At 37.4% G+C, this 19,928-nt stretch overlaps 1 protein-coding gene across 11 annotated transcripts in view; it reads right to left on the bottom strand.

The window, feature by feature from the left end:
* Positions 1-14,800, bottom strand: part of LOC127942168 (rap guanine nucleotide exchange factor 6) — a 71,559-nt gene extending 56,759 nt beyond the window's left edge. For 5 of the 11 annotated variants that reach the window (XM_052537784.1, XM_052537793.1, XM_052537787.1 and 2 more), the window contains exons 1-4: positions 14,348-14,799; positions 5,126-5,196; positions 3,956-4,012; positions 2,991-3,074 (exon numbers count right to left, since the gene is read on the bottom strand). In XM_052537784.1, the coding sequence (XP_052393744.1) occupies positions 2,991-3,074; positions 3,956-4,012; positions 5,126-5,196; positions 14,348-14,452 (317 nt within the window). In that variant the 5' untranslated portion in view covers positions 14,453-14,799. Of the gene's footprint in view, positions 1-2,990; positions 3,075-3,955; positions 4,013-5,125; positions 5,197-14,347 lie in introns of all 11 variants that reach the window. The other 6 variants (XM_052537794.1, XM_052537789.1, XM_052537790.1 and 3 more) reach the window with 3 other exon arrangements.
* Positions 14,801-19,928: the final 5,128 nt, after the last annotated feature.

Raw genomic sequence — 19,928 nt, 5'->3', positions numbered from 1 at the left:
TACATAAATATGTATTATATATTTATAAGTACTAATAAACAGCAAATATGCTAGTAATATGCATGATAATGAGCAACTAGTAAATAGTGAGAATTAGTCTCTAAATTAAAGCGTTAACAATTAAATTTAAGGAATCAAAAAGCTAATTAATTTAATTTAACAAATTATGAAATTATGAATTGTTTAGAGCCCTAAGTGTTATGTTTTTACATTTACATTAGATTTAGTCATTTAGCAGACGCTTTTATCCAAAAATTCAGTTTTATTGTTCCCCAATTCTATGCTTTTCATTTTTATTTTTCTAGTTTATGCTTAAATTATTTCATTAAATGTTAAATCTTTGTGCCGTGTCTAATAAATTGAATTATTTAAACTTTAAAAATGTAACAATTTTTAAAATACAATAATATGTCCCAAATGATTATTTTTTTATTATTATTTAAACGTATTATCAAAAACTGTGGTAATCAAATGAAGCCATAAAAACATGAACAATTTAAATTAGTATTAAAAAGCTTATTGTTTAATTTAAAACATGGACAATAAAATGTTTTAACTCTATTATTAACTGTAACTGTTTATTCCAGTTAAAGTAAACTTTTAATGTGGTGCGTTGTGGTGAAGATCTTTGAGTTTCAGTCTATTTGATGGCAGTTTTGTGTAAAGCTGCTGAATGTCTCTCAGAGCAGCTCTGGAGATACACAAACAAGAGAAACTGTGCCACTCGTTCACACACAGACACGCAAACTTCAGATTTTTCAGTTTTAATATTCACAGACACAAGTGACATTCTGTGTCGTACAGTAAATTAAAAGTTTATGACTGGATTCTGTGATTGCGGACACATCATTTCATATATAACATAAGACCCGAGCACATCAACAAGCTGAGTATGCTCAACATCAGCAGAAGTGTGTCTGAGCTCATCTTTCTCTTCCTGACACTGATAATGTTAAAACATGACAAAGCCGTGAGTCCAAGACAACACAGAGTGCTGACACTGAAGCCACAAACCACCAGCAGTTAAAACTACAAGTTCAGAAGACACAGAAAAACTGCTGTTACCCACAACCAACCGACTGTGATCCGAACAGCTCACTCACACCTCCACCAGTCCTTTCAGAATGAATCAGGTGCTGCTACAGGAGCCCAGCGTCCTCAGAGTCGCTTATCCATGACATGAAGACCAACGCTTCTCCCCGAGAGCCAAACCGGCTCAAAGCATCCCAAATATTTCCTCTCAGATTCCTCTGTCCTGCAGAACAACGTCTCGTTTCCGAGAAATCATGATTGTAATGCTCTGAAACTTCAGAAGCATGAATTCTCAAATCCTGAAGGGAAACTTCCCGGTCTTCTTGCGAGAGAGGGTGTGTGTGTGTGTGTGTGTGTGTGTGTGTGTGCGTGTGTGTGTGTGTGTGTGTCACAGGAGTGAGGGCTGCTTCCTGTCTGGATGCATTCATGACACACACAGCTGGAAAACTCTAGCGACACGTGTTCGGCATTCCTCAGTGCCACTGACCCCTGTATAGGTCAGGAAACACACAGCATATACACACACACACACACACTCTTCCCTTTATGTTTCAGGACAAAACACACCCACAATGAACACAAACACTCCAGCCACGAGGCTTAAATAATTAAACTGTCAGTAAAAAAGCAAAAGAAAAATACAATAGAATATAAAGATGTTTAAGCAGTTTACAGCCTACTACAGAAATTAATAATCAAATGTAAAATAAAACAGCATAGTCTTCACTGTAAGCATGAAACTTTTTTGTTTCTTAAAGCTTTAAAGCTAAGCAACAAAAATCCTTCACTCAAGAGCAGTGTGTGACTTTGAATTTTTATTACATGACCGAAAAAGTAACACAGGAATAATCACCAAGTGCAGCATTTTGACACATTTTTAGATGCGCTTTAGATGCGAAGTAAATATACTTCGATAAATCAAGCACGTCCCATTTGCAAAAGTAATGTTACATGATTTTACTGATTTGCACAGGAAATTGAGCTTTTATGGAGGAACGAAAGCGCAGCGCTGCAAAAGGGGCACAATAATCGTTGTATTTTCATAATCATTGGAGTCCAAAATCCAAATCAAAACCATTTTTTGATTAATTGCACAGCCTTACTGCATGTGCTGTGAGTTTCATATGCATTTGAGAATGCAGCTATTCACATTTATATAATTTCCAATATTTGTGGACATATGATTTTATGCTTTCTTGCATTTTACACAGATTTGTAATGAGAATTATAAAATGATAAAATAACATTTTGAGGGTTTAACTCTCTCAAATAAAAACAAATTAAGACATAAATTCATCAAATCATTTGTAGAGCAAAATGATTCATTTGTTCTTATTTTACAGAGCAGTTGTTACAATAGTAGTATATTTCTTCTCTTAGAAAAAATTAAATAAATAAGAATAATGTCTGCTTGTAACTTGCTAAGCTGGGTATTTGGCAGCTGTGACACAATGTGAAGAATAAAAGTAAAAAAAAAAGGCAAATTTAAACTGTTGCAAAAACATTTTAAATAGTAATGCATCGAAATCAAAATTCTGGGCCAAAACAGAAACCAAAAATTCAGGATGCACTTTGCTGTAAACGGAAACCTAAAATCATTTTTATTTAATAATCAATTAATTATTTAAAAGACAAACTCAAACTATGCAACAAAACAAAAACTGAGTTGTACATACATTATGTCAATTTTTAATAGCAATTACGTTTCTACTGTGGAAATATATAAAAACATGAAATATAAACAGTGGCAGAACTAAAACCTTGTTTTCATGATTAAACAATAGTTAATCTACTAGTCTACAGCTGAATATAGTACTAGTTTTAACAATCAGGACGTCTGGTGCTGGAATGAGTAAAGAGAAACAAGAGGCATGCATTGGCTGACACACACTACGCCTGTGACATCATCACTTCACCATGCATCACACACGTGTGGAAGAGCGAGGAGAGGTACATACCAGCACCGTGCCAGATACATGTGCTCCTTGACCAGCACTGAGCCCGAGAGCAGGACGAACCAGCAGGTGGAGATGCTGTTAGCACTGGAACACAAACACAGGTCACATCAGCACATCAGCACATCGGGGTGTTAGTATCCATCATTTACTGTTAAGATTGTGTTTTAAAGGATGAGAATTCATTTGCAACAATTAATTAAATGACTCCTGACTCGACTCTCCAGCTTAACTCTTTCCCTGCCATTGACGAGTTATCTCATCATTTAGAAGACAGCGCTTTCCGCCATTGATGAGTTTTTACGGCTTTCCGTGTTTTCACTGTTATACACTGGGGGGCGCTATTACACATCTTCTGAACGAGTACAAAACCTCCCAAACAAGAACACACATGAAAAGGACGGAGAAACGAGCGATCTCTTATGTAAACAGATGCACATCAGTAATAGACAGCATATAAATGAAAACTGCATAATGTTACAGAGTAAAATGATGATCCAGGAAGTGGTTTATGTCTGTGCAAGCTTTGGAGGAGATTAACTGGATTTATACTTTGATAATCATACTAAATAATATCCTGATGTAGTTTTTGATATAAATATGGTTTCCTCACCTTTTTGCTCAAAATTATACATTTTTATGAAACCTACCTATATTCAAGTGTTGATAAAAAAACTAATTATTTTTTAAGATAGAATAAAACAGATTTTTTTTTGTTTAAAAGTATAGGTTTTGATCTTTATTTTAGTGTATTGCTTATTATTTAGTGTAAAATATACTGGGGCCCATCAAATTTTAGTGAAAGTCATCAAAAATGCTGGCGGGGAAAGAGTTAAAGACTTCAGACTGACTCGGACTTCAGATGAAAGACATGCACATGTCTGCTGTCCAGTTTTAGTTTAGTTTAGATTAGATACTGTTTTAGTCATTTTTGTCTTTTTTCTTCTAACATGCAGAGATGTACTTACTAGAAGAGGACGTGGTTGGCCTCATAGCGCTCGTACCGGGCCGTCATGCACATGGACCTGTAACACAGAGAGAAGTGTGAGAGTGTTTGATCTGCGCTCCCATCCAGAACAACTGAACTCACGTCCTGCTGGGAATGAACATCTTATTAGCTTAAAGAGTGAATGCACATTAACGTTTGCTGTCATTTTAAGTAATTTTCTTTTTCAAATAAATTAATACTTTTATTCATCAAGGATGCATTCAATCAAAACTGATAGCACAGACATTTATAAGGTTTCAAAAGATTTCTATTTCAAATAAATGCTGTACTTTTGAACTTCATATGTATCAAAAAAATCAAGGCATCAAGGTTTCCACAAAAATATGCATCAGCACAACTGTTTTCAACATTGATGATAAATACGCATATTAGAACGATTTCAGAAGGATTATGTGACTAATGAAGACTGGAGTAATGATGCTGAAAATACAGCTTTGATCACAGGAATAAATTATATTTTACAATATATTCACACAGAAAACAGTTATTGGAAATTGTAATAATATTTCACAAGAATAAGCCGGTATTAAACACCCCCTAACAAAAACTAATTTTAGTCTGTCCCACGTCAGAGACTATAACCCTTCCAGCTGCATATAACTATGAAAATCAATATAATAATTTCATTATTTATACATAATTGCAGTTTCAGTGATTTTCAAGTAATGCTTTTAATTATTATCGTTACATTCTGGAGTTATTTTTTCTTTTTCTTAGTTTATGATGTTGATTGTAAGTAGAGGGTGTATTTAAACACATTTTGACTAAATTTTAGGTTGCATCAATTGCAAAGCTTAATGAATATAAAATTATAATTTATATAAAATAAAACGAATGTTAGTATCACTTTAGTGACCAATTCTCGCTATTACCTAGTTGCTTATTATCATATATAACCAATATATTGGCTGTTTATTCGTATTTATAATGCACATATTAATGTCTTATTCTGCATGATTATATTTTAGATCCCTTAATCCACCCTAAACCTAAACTCACAACTACCTTATTAACTCTAAAATATGCAGCAAATTAGGAGTTTATTGAGACAAAGTTCATAGCTAATAGCTAGTTATTAGAAAATTGCACCATCAAATGCCTGTAACTGATCACAGGAGGTCAGACTCACCTGAGCTGATGTTCTCTGAGGTGACACAGCACATCCATGTGGTACAGATGAGAGTAGATGGTGTTCAAGTCCTAGACAAGACAAACACACACACATCAGTAAGCCACACCGATGCTCTCTTAGCTCTGCATCAGATGTGTTTGATTAAGAGAAATTGAAAACATGAAGGTTTGGGGAGGTGAAATGTTTGGTCCAATTAAAATGGACTCTTGTGCAACTGAATCAGTGAATCAGCGCTGAGTTGAATCAGTGTGAACGCTGCCATCTGAACTTTGTCGTGCACCAAACAATCAGACCAAGATATACCTTTTGAGTCCAAATGAACTCTGCTGCAGTTATATGAACGATACTGCTCATTACAGTTCGGTACAAACCCAAACTTTATTAGTTCCCAACTATTCCGAGTATTAACATCCTCATGCCCTTAATGTTGTCTTGCACTGTTTTCCATCAATATTTCTTTTTTGAATATAGCATTGCATCAATGGATGCTCTGCAGTGAATGGGTGCCGTCAGAATGAGAGTCCAAACAGCTGATAAAAACATCACAATAATCCACAGCACTCCAGTCCATCAGTGAACATCCTCTAAACTAAAAAACTAAAAAGAACTATTCCTTTAAATTTCTGTATAATCAAAATTATGTTTAGTTTGATAACTTCTTTTATATTTCCTTTAATATTTACCTGGTCCTGTGAGGTATCTGTGTACACACACACACACACACACACACACAGGGGTGCGTTTCCCAAAACCATAGTTGCTAACCTGTTAGGAGCTTAGTTGGTTGGCAAAGGGAAATTGCATTGCAACCAACAAAGTTGCTAACTTAGTTAGCAACTATGGTTTTGGGAAACGCACCCCAAAATAGCAGAATGATAGAAAAGCTCAAGTTGCACTTGACAGAGAGATAGATTTGTAATTAGTAAATTATATCTCAAACATGCTGAAACATGTGAAAACATTGTTTGCGACTGATTAAAGGAATGTATTAAATTCAAAGAAGATCACACAGTTGTGTTTTGGTGATTAAACCAATGTTGTAATTACATGTTATAATCCTGTTTTGGTTATGCTTGGTTATAAAGAAAATACTGTATGCACAACTAAGAATGACTGGCGTTACAAATGTGATCAGTTGGAGGTTTTCAAAAAATACCACTTAATTGTCAAAAAGTTGCAAAAGCTTTTTTTTGCTGCCGTTACTTCACTATGTGATCAGATGCACCAGTTTTGCCTGCTGGAGCATAAAATAGGTCAAAAATCCCACATATGCACACTGAAAGAAGAAGTTGGGCCAGTGGGGAAGCACCCAGAACACCAGCAGCATGAATATAGCTGGATCAGAAGAATAATGAGGGAAATAAGTGACGTCGGTGCAGACGCAAGGAAAGTGCGGTGTGGCATGGAGCCGAGCCACGCTAAACCAATCAGAAACACAGACATTCCCGTCTTCATCTGCAGACGTAGCGGCTAGCTCGTGATACACAAATCTCTTATTCTGTTTCAGTCATGTGACTTCTCCAGCTCATCCGTCATATTTACGACCATGTTAATATCTATAAGTATACATGTGATCTGTCTAGAGGAATGTGAGAACAACACATGAAAGTTTGGACCAGGATTTACTGTAGAAGCACTAACTTCACCGTGGTACTGTGGCAGAAATATGGGATATTCATACTGAATTTTAAACATGTTAAATGTGTTAACTGAGTTATTAATGAGCCATAGCATGTATGCATTTGCATTTATACTAAACATATTCAGGCTATTTCTTTCCATACAAACACCACAGAAACCATATAGTTAGATTTTAGCATGGTAGTGAGGTGCTGTGTGTGGTTTTACCTTTGGTGATCTAATTGTGTGGTACTAACTAAGAGTCCTAACTCAAACAGTCAGAACATTTCAATTTTACCCTATAAATATGAGGTTTTTGTAAATGAATTAAAAAAATGTAGATCTGCATCATGCCATCAAAGTCAGGGAACACAAACCTGTTCAGTATCACCTCATTAACTGTCTGGTTTCTACAGCTTTCACTCAGGAGAAGGATTTAAACTAGTGCTCGACCAATATCGGGTTTTTAAATGGCCGATACCGATATTGAGAAATCAATCTGGCCGATATGAGGCCGATATGATACATGTAATAACAGTAAATGAGACACATGCAGAAAATAGGCAAAACTAAATGAACATTTATTATGCATAAATATTACTGCGGTTTCAATAATGCACAAAATAAGTACTGAAACAGTTTCAAATATTTCAGTAGCTGTATGCATCATAAAAACTCTTTTTTTTTGACAATGCAGGTGCTACAGAGCCTCGGGCCACAGGAACAGCACCATGCGCTGGATGACATGGGAAACAGAACATGCAAATCACACACTATAACATGCTCTGACTTGTGGAGTATGCTCCCGCTGCAGCAGTAAACATCAGTCCAGCGGTCAGGCCCGGGCAGATCAGCATGACGTGAAGCATGACTTGCATGACATTCAAGCAGGGCCATATTCATATTTTCATGGAATATTCACGATTTTATCACGATTCTTTGTTATGTTGGTTTTGTTATTTTGCAAGTTGTCTGAGCAGCACAGCCCAACTAATTTCCCTATTTAAAGAAAAGCAAAGCCTTGCAAGGCAAAAAAATATATACCGGTGTATAATAAAATAAAAAAGAATGGTAGATATTTAAGCCAAATTGGCAGAAGATAAAAATCCGTCATTGTTTTATCTTTGTTATTAAAAATAAGAACAAAGATACACAGTGCTTTATTTTTTCAGGTATTTATCAGTAGCATTCAAGAAAGTGAATAAACATTTATAAAACAAAACACTATGTACATCAATTATACATTGAGTCTTATTAAAACAACTGTATTAAAGTTCTTAACACAGTGATTTTTCTCTTTGTGTTTTGTTGTTTATTAACATTAAAGGGACAGACAAAATAAAAAGTTCTGTCATATTTAACTCACTCTCAAGTTGTTTAATCCTGAACGAGTTTGTTTCTTGTGCTGAACACAAAAGAAGATATTTTACAGCCAAACTAATTTCCCTATTATAAAGACAAAGTCCTTCAAGGTATCAAAAAAAAAAAAAAAGATTGGCAGATATTTAGGCCAAAGAGGGCGAAGATAAAAATCTGTGTTCTTATTTTTTAATAACAAAGATAAAAGAATGACACATTACAACTACACATAATGTTCAAATAAAACAAGCAGTGCTTTATGTTTGGGTACAATCGGTGTATTTAGCAGAGCATTTAAGAAACTGAATGAACAAATATAAAAATAAAACACTTTATAAACTGATTCCTAAAGCAACTGCCTTAAATTTCTTCAGTCAAGAGCAGTGAGTGGTTTTTCTCTGTGTGTTTTGTTGTTTTATTAACGTTTAAGGAATAGTTCACACAAGCTGTCTGTCGATTCTGTCATAGTGTTTTATTTTTACACCATCATTTACTCACTCAAAAGTGGTTTTAAACCTGAATGAGTTTCTTTTTTTTTCTGAACACAAATGCTATTTTGAGGAACGTGGAGAACCAAACAGTTGCTGGTCCACAGTGACCTTAGTGAGTATTTTTTGCTACGAACAAATTCAATGTGGACCAGCTTCTGTTTGGTTACCCACATTCTTCAGAATATCTTCTTCTGTGTTCAGCACAAGAAAGAAATTAATACAGGTTTGGGACAACATGACAGTGAGTAAATAATGACAGAGATGACATTTCAGATCTATCCCTTGACAGTAATGACAGTAGGCTTTAATATGTTTAATATGACGAAGGCACCAGAACCGCAGCAGATATAATGTGCACTGTAGCACGACTAGGGCTGGATTAGAATATTCGATTATTCGTTCGGTGGGTTGGCATTCGATTTTACATTTTATTTATTTTCTTTGTTTTCTTTTTTTCACACCTGGCATCCCCCGCGAACCAGTCTTCATTCATGCTTGAAAATAATCAAAAATATATATACATATATAGAATATATTATTTGCTATCAGGCCGAAACGGTTCCAAGGACTGTCAGGTAAGGTTACAGTTGTATTTCCACAAACTACGCTAAGTTCAATATAAAAAAATGTCTGAGACAGTTTGGTCTGTGGAAGAAACATTTGCGCTTATTGATATTATACCCGTCAAATCAAAACGAAGCGCAGGGGTTTAAATGAATGCATCTCTGAAAGAAAGGACTGTCTACAGAAAAGTTATCTGATAAAGAACTGTTCGTGAGTGGAGCTGATTTGATTACATTGCAGAAAAACTAAAAATACAATAAACAAAGTAAAAATAATTTAACTGATACCGATAATATGACGATATATCGATATTGTAAATTCTTATGACCACAATAACTGTGATATGAAATATTGCTGGAGTAATGATACTAAAGCTCAGCTTTGAAATCACAGGAATAAATTATATTTTCTAATATTTTCAAATAGAAAACAGTTATTTTAAATAGTAATATATTTAAAAAAGTTACTTTTGACTGGTAGTGTATGTAAGCCTATAGTTTGAAGTTAAAGATATTAATAATAATAGCGAGAATGAGATGTTTATTTGACAGTGATTTCACATTTCTTGTTTGTATAAAGGCTAAATGCAAATAAAAGGTGAACATTTATACATTTGTGCCATTTCTTCCCTCTGAAATATTACATAGTTTTTCATAAGTTAGTAGATACAGACATCTGTTTTTATGAAGCGAAGGAGAAATTGTTGCTGCTCCACATTGCTCACATGATCTGCTTCCAAAGTTTTTTTTTCTTCTTTATATTATTTTATATTACCGTTCAAAATAGGGGTGTGAGCTATGTTGACAAAAATGTATTTTTGTCTATAAAATAGTATTTTGCTGAGTGTATTTTTCAGATTTAGGCCATGCATGGCTAAAGAAATATGACACTAAAACCACCAGTTGGTGGCTGCAAGTGCCTGCCTTCATGAGTGATTCATTGAATCATTCATTTAAACAATTCATTCAAAACGGCTGATTTGTTTAGAAAGTATCTTCATGAATGGATCATTGAATCACTGACCCAAATGATTCTATCAACAACAGATTCATTCAGGAACTAAACACTACAGCGTTCAGCTCAGATGCTCTGCTCCAGCTTTATTTTGAACTATTTTAATTAGCAAAACACAAAACTCTGACAATATTGTCTCTAAAATATAACTCACTCAATATGTGGTTTTATTAACAAAGTTCAGGAGGAGCACGATCAGATAATCATCCAATTTGGCACAGGTGCATCTCGTTTAGCTAACCATTTTAACTAGCACAACAAGTGTATATATATATATATATATATGCAGCCTTAGAAACCTCCTGTCCTACCACAGTTTTTCGGCATCCCTCCTCCACCCCAACTCCTCACTTCTAATCTTTTTTATCCCAAATTAGGGATGGGGGAGTTCTTTGGGCCCGGACCCTCCCCCAGGACAGCACGCCAAAATATGCTTACTATTCACTTTCAGATTAGATGTAAGGGTGAACTCATGAAATTAGCATTGTGTTTGTAGAACTGTTGTATATAATCAATATCGCGTTTGCCAAAATGGCACTTGTGCATTATAGAGACATTCAAACTGCATTCTAATAGTCTTCATCACTCAGTGAATGTTTTTTGGACTCTCAAGATGTGTTTTTGTTCGTTTAGGCAAAGTGAGTGACATAATAATAATAATACGAGCTAAAAAAAACATAGCTAGATCAGACAGTCATGTATTTTATTTCTTTGAATAAACAGTTTTAATGCAGTGCTTGATTTGGTTTCTAGTTTCTTCTAGTTTTTTGCCTGTAAATATATTCTAACTGAAATTCTGACATTTAATATGTAAAATCTAGTTCAGTTTTAAAAAACGGTTTTCGTTCTGACAGCTCTTGAGCTTCAAACATGCTCAATATGAGAAATCTCTGTTAGTCCAGAGTCACATGACAAGCAGCTGAATGAGTTTGACTGTCACATCAGGAAGTGATTCAGTGTTTTCTTGTGCTAAAACGCCTGACACACACACACACACACACACATATACAATGAGTGGATCAACAATAACCTAGCACACAACAACCTGCTCATGTATGATTTTACTATAATTTTGCACATAATTCACAAGTGTATTTATTGAATATTTGTTAGTTACAATATTGAAGTGTCAGTATAAGAAATGCCATATTGACATTCGGTGTGATGTACAATGGTCCTGAAATTCACTGGACAACACTCCAATCAGAAGCACGTTTACACTTGTCTTTACACTTGTCTTTTCAGGGTGTGTATCCATTTATTTATTTGATATGTGTTTGTTTTAAAATGTAATTTTTTGTAATTTTTTTATTTGACAAAAGATATTTCAATTTCACAAAGAAATGCGCAGCATTTTGTCTGAGAAATAATAACAGGACACTAATTCATAATTAAAGTAAACGATAACTGATGCCACATCTGCGACGCTTCACGACATCACCACAGAAAGACTAGCATGTTTCTTTTTCTTCTTTTTTTTTCTTGACACTGGCACAAAAGCACCTTCATACATGTTTTCAAACACAACGAATCGATTGTGAGACACTGATATCAATCCTGCAAGGGAATGTTACAATGGAGGAAATGTTGGTGGAACTTAGGCAATTATTCTCCTGCATTTATGATGTCGACTAACAACTATTTCAGGAGTCAAAATTGCATAATCTGACAGTGACTGTCGTAACCTTGCAAAAAATTGTGTAGTGCGACTCCCTTAAGAGTACAAACTGTAGTAAGCACATGCTTAATCACTGTTATAATTATGAGAAAAAGAAAAAATCATGCTGCTTTTGTAATACAATGTTATAAACTATTATCTGGCAATTAAACGTGCACACAGTAATTTTGCAAAATACTGTCCATTATGTTCAATTCAATTCAAGTTTATTTGTGTAGCGCTTTTTACAATACAAATCATTGCAAAGCAACTTTACAGAAAATTAAGTTTCTACAATATATAATAGTAGCTTATCAGTGGTGACTGTCAGTTTGTGCACATATGACAGAAATTTTCTGAAAAATTAATACAAGACGTAGTCAACCAGACGATAAACACTATTAACAACAATTATTATATGATGCAGTCACACTTGTAACAAAGTGCTGTCAAACACGTAAACTTTAAACTGAATGGAGTGAATCCACGTGAGCCATCTATGCTTTTAAAATGTTCACAAGCAAAATCAATTCAAATGTACACTCACGATAACTTTACAGGTCCTCTGTTTCTAAATATCTGCGCAAAACTCCTTAAGTTACAAGAAAGCATGCAGGAATAAATTATCAGAGGGTTTCCTGACCAAAAAGGGTTTCGCTGGATTTTGAGGATTTTATTAGTGCCACAACGTCTGAGCACACCATCAAACTCCCATGAGGCAAAGCAGCCTGCGGGACGAGGTGCGATGGAAATTGAGACTAGGATTATTTGTTTTGTTCTTACGTAATACTAGACACACCCATCTGGACCCATCTAGAAACTCAGCATCAGAGCAACGAGAGCTGTGCAGTTTGTGTTTGTTAGTCTGATCAGCAGCTTTCACTGCACTCAGAGGATCAGAAAGAAAGCCCACACCTGCAGCGCTGTACACTACCTGTAAACACACACACACACACACACACACACTGACCTGGAGAGGATGTGAGAGCGGCAGAAAGCTCTCAATGAAGCACAGATGACCAATCCTAAACCAACTTCTCTTGGTTTCTTTCACACACTTCCCAAAATGGCACTGAAGTGACCTGCTTTATCAAACTCGATAACAAGGGCGGCACAGTTTTGGGCCAGCTGCCCTATTATTGTCAGCAAATGCAAACCTTTCTGTTATGCATTCTGTTGTTGCAAATCCAGCTAATATGTCCCCAAGAGTCAAACTGTGTCAGAACGAGTTCATCATGATAATTTCAGATAACACTTAAGCAAAACATGGTCAGGTCAAAGTGTCTGAATATTTTTTGGACCCAAATTTGATCAATTTGATCAAGCTGACAGATATTTTATTTTCTTCAACTTCTCAGAAAACAAGACTTCATATCTTCAATTTGCATTTCAAATTGTATCTTGATTTAAGGATGTTTAGATGTGTGTATTAGAAAACAAGACAATAATACTGAGGAAGATATTAAATTAAATTAAATGTAAATTTATGCATTTAGCAGACGCTTTTATCCAAAGCGACATACAGTGCAACATTTTTTACCTAAAATGTGCTTAATATTAATTTATTGCAAAGCATGCATTTGCCAAGACTTAATAAACGTAAGACTTTCTGCTCTGATTTAAGAGATTTTTAGGCCTGAATTTGTGGAGGGGTGAACTGAGGATTTTTTAAGACCCACAGGAGCCATGTCAAGATTATGCATTGAACAGTGATTATAAATCGTATTGTTGAGCTCTGTAATAAAACGAACCTTTGTACTTCGAACTGATATTTGAGCTGTCTCAGGCCAAACTTAGGACAGGCTCTTGACCCAGGTTTACTTTGAATCAAGTAGACACATTGCTAATGCTGCTGTTGTGTGGTGTCGCCCAGCTGTTTTCTTCAGCTTTGATCCAGATATGTGAATCACCTCAAACTAGAAAGAGCTCATGGCCCTCCAATGCCAGCATGCAAACTATCTGAGTAGGTTTTAAATGCTAGTCGTTGTCTAGTTAGTCAGCTCACTAGGATTTGAGACACAGCCCGCTCCTCGAGTGTCTGCACCGCTGGAATGCAGTCAAGTTTCATTGATTTCTGTCATTAATAAACGACTTTAGACGTGAAACATAGAACTTATTTCAAATGTTCACACTTGCAGCTAATGTGTACAGGATCAAGAACTGCAGTTTTGTTCTACATCACTGAGAACAAGTCTGTGCAGTAGCTTAACATCTGTCATCGAACTACTTAAACTTATAAGGAATACAAAAACACCACTTAGAGATCCCAAACAAATAAATAAAACAGCTACAGATAAGTATATAAGATTAAACAACGAGCACGAGACAAGTTAGTTCATGCGTGAAACTTTGTAGCGATTTAGTAAAGTTACTGAGTCTTGAATCGAAACTAATCAGCTACATGTGTGATAGTTCATTTTAGCGCGTCATGTTATTGACATCCAAAAGCGGTTCTTTTACTCATGCATGTCTGTTGTGATCAAGTAAGTTAGTTATTGCTGTGGGTGTTTTTACCTCAGCAGTTCGTCGTGTCGGAGGAGTTTTCAGCGCTTTCTTCAGCGATAAATCCACTGAGGAATTCATATTAAAATCTCTGATATCCGGGAATAATAACTTCATATATTCACGTGTGTCGAAAAAAAATACGTAAAATGTAAAACTGAAATTAAATTAAATAAAAATGTCATCATTAACCCCTTGAAGAATCTGGGAGATCTGGCAGTGATTTGAGTTAGCTTCAGTTAGCATGTGGAGTGAAGTCGCTGCTGAAAGTGCTGTAGAAGTGAAGCGCGAATCAGAAACAGCTAAAGTTGACAAAAAAAAAAACAATCCTTCATTCCTGTAAAATTTCTCCATTCTTGACGGTGAAACATTATAAATAATCAGAGGTTTATATGATCCTCCGAACAGAAGCGTCCAGCAACAGCCCATGACTGCAGTTCAGTCCAGAGCGCCGCCTCAACAACATCCACATGATGAGCTGCTGCTACTACTGGAGACCAGTGTAATAAACTACACTCAGAAAGATGTGAGACCAGTGCGTACTAAACTACACTCAGACAGATGTGAGACCAGTGCGTACTAAACTACACTCAACTGATAGATGTGAGACCAGTGTGTACTAAACTACACTCGGACAGATGTGAGACCAGTGCATACTAAACTACACTCAGACAGATGTGAGACCAGTGCATACTAAACTACACTCAACTGATAGATGTGAGACCAGTGTGTACTAAACTACACTCAGACAGATGTGAGACCAGTGCATACTAAACTACACTCAGACAGATGTGAGACCAGTGCATACTAAACGACACTCAACTGATAGATGTGAGACCAGTGTGTACTAAACTATACTCGGACAGATGTGAGACCAGTGCATACTAAACTACACTCAGACAGATGTGAGACCAGTGCATACTAAACTACACTCAACTGATAGATGTGAGACCAGTGTGTACTAAACTACACTCAGACAGATGTGAGACCAGTGTGTACTAAACTACACTCAGACAGATGTGAGACCAGTGTACTTAACTACACTCGGACAGATGTGAGACCAGTGTGTACTAAACTACACTCAGACAGATGTGAGACCAGTGCATACTAAACTACACTCAGACAGATGTGAGACCAGTGCATACTAAACTACACTCAACTGATAGATGTGAGACCAGTGTGTACTAAACTACACTCGGACAGATGTGAGACCAGTGCATACTAAACTACACTCAGACAGATGTGAGACCAGTGCATACTAAACTACACTCAACTGATAGATGTGAGACCAGTGTGTACTAAACTACACTCGGACAGATGTGAGATAGATGATAGATGTGAGACCAGTGTGTACTAAACTACACTCAGACAGATGTGAGACCAGTGTACTTAACTACACTCGGACAGATGTGAGACCAGTGTGTACTAAACTACACTCAACTGATAGATGTGAGACCAGTGCGTACTAAACTACACTCAGACAGATGTGAGACCAGTGCATACTAAACTACACTCAGACAGATGTGAGACCAGTGCATACTAAACTACACTCAACTGATAGATGTGAGACCAGTGTGTACTAAACTACACTCAGACAGATGTGAGACCAGTGTAATTAACTACACTCGGACAGATGTGAGACCAGTGTGTACTAAACTACACTCAGACAGATGTGAGACCAGTGCATACTAAACTACACTCAGACAGATGTGAGACCAGTGCATACTAAACTACACTCAACTGATAGATGTGAGACCAGTGTGTACTAAACTACACTCGGACAGATGTGAGACCAGTGCATACTAAACTACACTCAGACAGATGTGAGACCAGTGCATACTAAACTACACTCAAATGATAGATGTGAGACCAGTGTGTACTAAACTACACTCGGACAGATGTGAGACCAGTGCATACTAAACTACACTCAGACAGATGTGAGACCAGTGCATACTAAACTACACTCAACTGATAGATGTGAGACCAGTGTGTACTAAACTACACTCAGACAGATGTGAGACCAGTGTACTTAACTACACTCGGACAGATGTGAGACCAGTGCGTACTAAACTACACTCAGACAGATGTGAGACCAGTGCGTACTAAACTACACTCAGACAGATGTGAGACCAGTGCATACTAAACTACACTCAGACAGATGTGAGACCAGTGCATACTAAACTACATTCAACTGATAGATGTGAGACCAGTGTGTACTAAACTACACTCAGACAGATGTGAGACCAGTGTACTTAACTACACTCAGACAGATGTGAGACCAGTGCATACTAAACTACACTCAACTGATAGATGTGAGACCAGTGTGTACTAAACTACACTCAGACAGATGTGAGACCAGTGTACTTAACTACACTCGGACAGATGTGAGACCAGTGTGTACTAAACTACACTCGGACAGATGTGAGACCAGTGCATACTAAACTACACTCGGACAGATGTGAGACCAGTGCATACTAAACTACACTCAGACAGATGTGAGACCAGTGCATACTAAACTACACTCAACTGATAGATGTGAGACCAGTGTGTACTAAACTACACTCGGACAGATGTGAGACCAGTGTACTTAACTACACTCGGACAGATGTGAGACCAGTGTGTACTAAACTACACTCGGACAGATGTGAGACCAGTGCGTACTAAACTACACTCAGACAGATGTGAGACCAGTGCATACTAAACTACACTCAGACAGATGTGAGACCAGTGCATACTAAACGACACTCAACTGATAGATGTGAGACCAGTGTGTACTAAACTATACTCGGACAGATGTGAGACCAGTGCATACTAAACTACACTCAGACAGATGTGAGACCAGTGCATACTAAACTACACTCAACTGATAGATGTGAGACCAGTGTGTACTAAACTACACTCAGACAGATGTGAGACCAGTGTACTTAACTACACTCGGACAGATGTGAGACCAGTGTGTACTAAACTACACTCGGACAGATGTGAGACCAGTGCGTACTAAACTACACTCAGACAGATGTGAGACCAGTGCATACTAAACTACACTCAACTGATAGATGTGAGACCAGTGTGTACTAAACTACACTCGGACAGATGTGAGACCAGTGCATACTAAACTACACTCAGACAGATGTGAGACCAGTGCATACTAAACTACACTCAGACAGATGTGAGACCAGTGCATACTAAACTACACTCAACTGATAGATGTGAGACCAGTGTGTACTAAACTACACTCGGACAGATGTGAGACCAGTGTACTTAACTACACTCGGACAGATGTGAGACCAGTGTGTACTAAACTACACTCGGACAGATGTGAGACCAGTGCGTACTAAACTACACTCAGACAGATGTGAGACCAGTGCATACTAAACTACACTCAGACAGATGTGAGACCAGTGCATACTAAACGACACTCAACTGATAGATGTGAGACCAGTGTGTACTAAACTATACTCGGACAGATGTGAGACCAGTGCATACTAAACTACACTCAGACAGATGTGAGACCAGTGCATACTAAACTACACTCAACTGATAGATGTGAGACCAGTGTGTACTAAACTACACTCAGACAGATGTGAGACCAGTGTACTTAACTACACTCGGACAGATGTGAGACCAGTGTGTACTAAACTACACTCGGACAGATGTGAGACCAGTGCGTACTAAACTACACTCAGACAGATGTGAGACCAGTGCATACTAAACTACACTCAGACAGATGTGAGACCAGTGCATACTAAACTACACTCAACTGATAGATGTGAGACCAGTGTGTACTAAACTACACTCGGACAGATGTGAGACCAGTGCATACTAAACTACACTCAGACAGATGTGAGACCAGTGCATACTAAACTACACTCAACTGATAGATGTGAGACCAGTGTGTACTAAACTACACTCAGACAGATGTGAGACCAGTGTACTTAACTACACTCGGACAGATGTGAGACCAGTGTGTACTAAACTACACTCAACTGATAGATGTGAGACCAGTGCATACTAAACTACACTCAGACAGATGTGAGACCAGTGCATACTAAACTACACTCAACTGATAGATGTGAGACCAGTGTGTACTAAACTACACTCGGACAGATGTGAGACCAGTGCATACTAAACTACACTCAGACAGATGTGAGACCAGTGCATACTAAACTACACTCAACTGATAGATGTGAGACCAGTGTGTACTAAACTACACTCAGACAGATGTGAGACCAGTGTACTTAACTACACTCGGACAGATGTGAGACCAGTGTGTACTAAACTACACTCAGACAGATGTGAGACCAGTGCGTACTAAACTACACTCAGACAGATGTGAGACCAGTGCATACTAAACTACACTCAGACAGATGTGAGACCAGTGCATACTAAACTACATTCAACTGATAGATGTGAGACCAGTGTGTACTAAACTACACTCAGACAGATGTGAGACCAGTGTACTTAACTACACTCGGACAAATGTGAGACCAGTGTGTACTAAACTACACTCAGACAGATGTGAGACCAGTGTGTACTAAACTACACTCATCAGACAGATCTGAGACCAGTGTACTGAACTACACTCTGACAGATGTGAGACCAGCTCGTACTAAACTACACTCATCTGACAGATGTGAGACCAGTGTGTACTAAACTACACTCAGACAGATGTGAGACCAGTGTGTACTAAACTGCACTCATCAGACAGATCTGAGACCAGTGTACTGAACTACACTCTGACAGATGTGAGACCAGTGCGTACTAAACAACACTCATCTGACAGATGTGAGACCAGTGTGTACTAAACTACACTCATCTGACAGATGTGAGACCAGTGTGTACTAAACTACACTCATCTGACAGATGTGAGACCACCTCGTACTAAACTACACTCATCTGACAGATGTGAGACCAGTGCGTACTGAACTACACTCTGACAGATGTGAGACCAGTGTGTACTAAACTACACTCATCTGACAGATGTGAGACCAGCTCGTACTAAACTACACTCATCTGACAGATATTAGACCAGTGTGTACTAAACTACACTCAGACAGATGTGAGACCAGTGTACTTAACTACACTCGGACAGATGTGAGACCAGTGTGTACTAAACTACACTCAGACAGATGTGAGACCAGTGCGTACTAAACTACACTCAGACAGATGTGAGACCAGTGCATACTAAACTACACTCAGACAGATGTGAGACCAGTGCATACTAAACTACATTCAACTGATAGATGTGAGACCAGTGTGTACTAAACTACACTCAGACAGATGTGAGACCAGTGTACTTAACTACACTCGGACAGATGTGAGACCAGTGTGTACTAAACTACACTCAGACAGATGTGAGACCAGTGTACTGAACTACACTCAGACAGATGTGAGACCAGTGTGTACTAAACTACACTCAGACAGATGTGAGACCAGTGCGTTCTAAACTACACTCAACTGACAGATGTGAGACCAGTGTACTGAACTACACTCAGACGGATGTGAGACCAGTGTGTACTAAACTACACTCAGACAGATGTGAGACCAGTGTGTTCTAAACTACACTCAACTGACAGATGTGAGACCAGTGTAC

Source organism: Carassius gibelio, chromosome A21 (genome assembly GCF_023724105.1).
Source record: "Carassius gibelio isolate Cgi1373 ecotype wild population from Czech Republic chromosome A21, carGib1.2-hapl.c, whole genome shotgun sequence".
In the NCBI taxonomy this organism is placed as follows: domain Eukaryota; kingdom Metazoa; phylum Chordata; class Actinopteri; order Cypriniformes; family Cyprinidae; genus Carassius; species Carassius gibelio.
The sequence above is the reverse complement of the archived record's forward strand: the minus strand, read 5'-3'. Positions and strand labels throughout refer to the sequence as shown.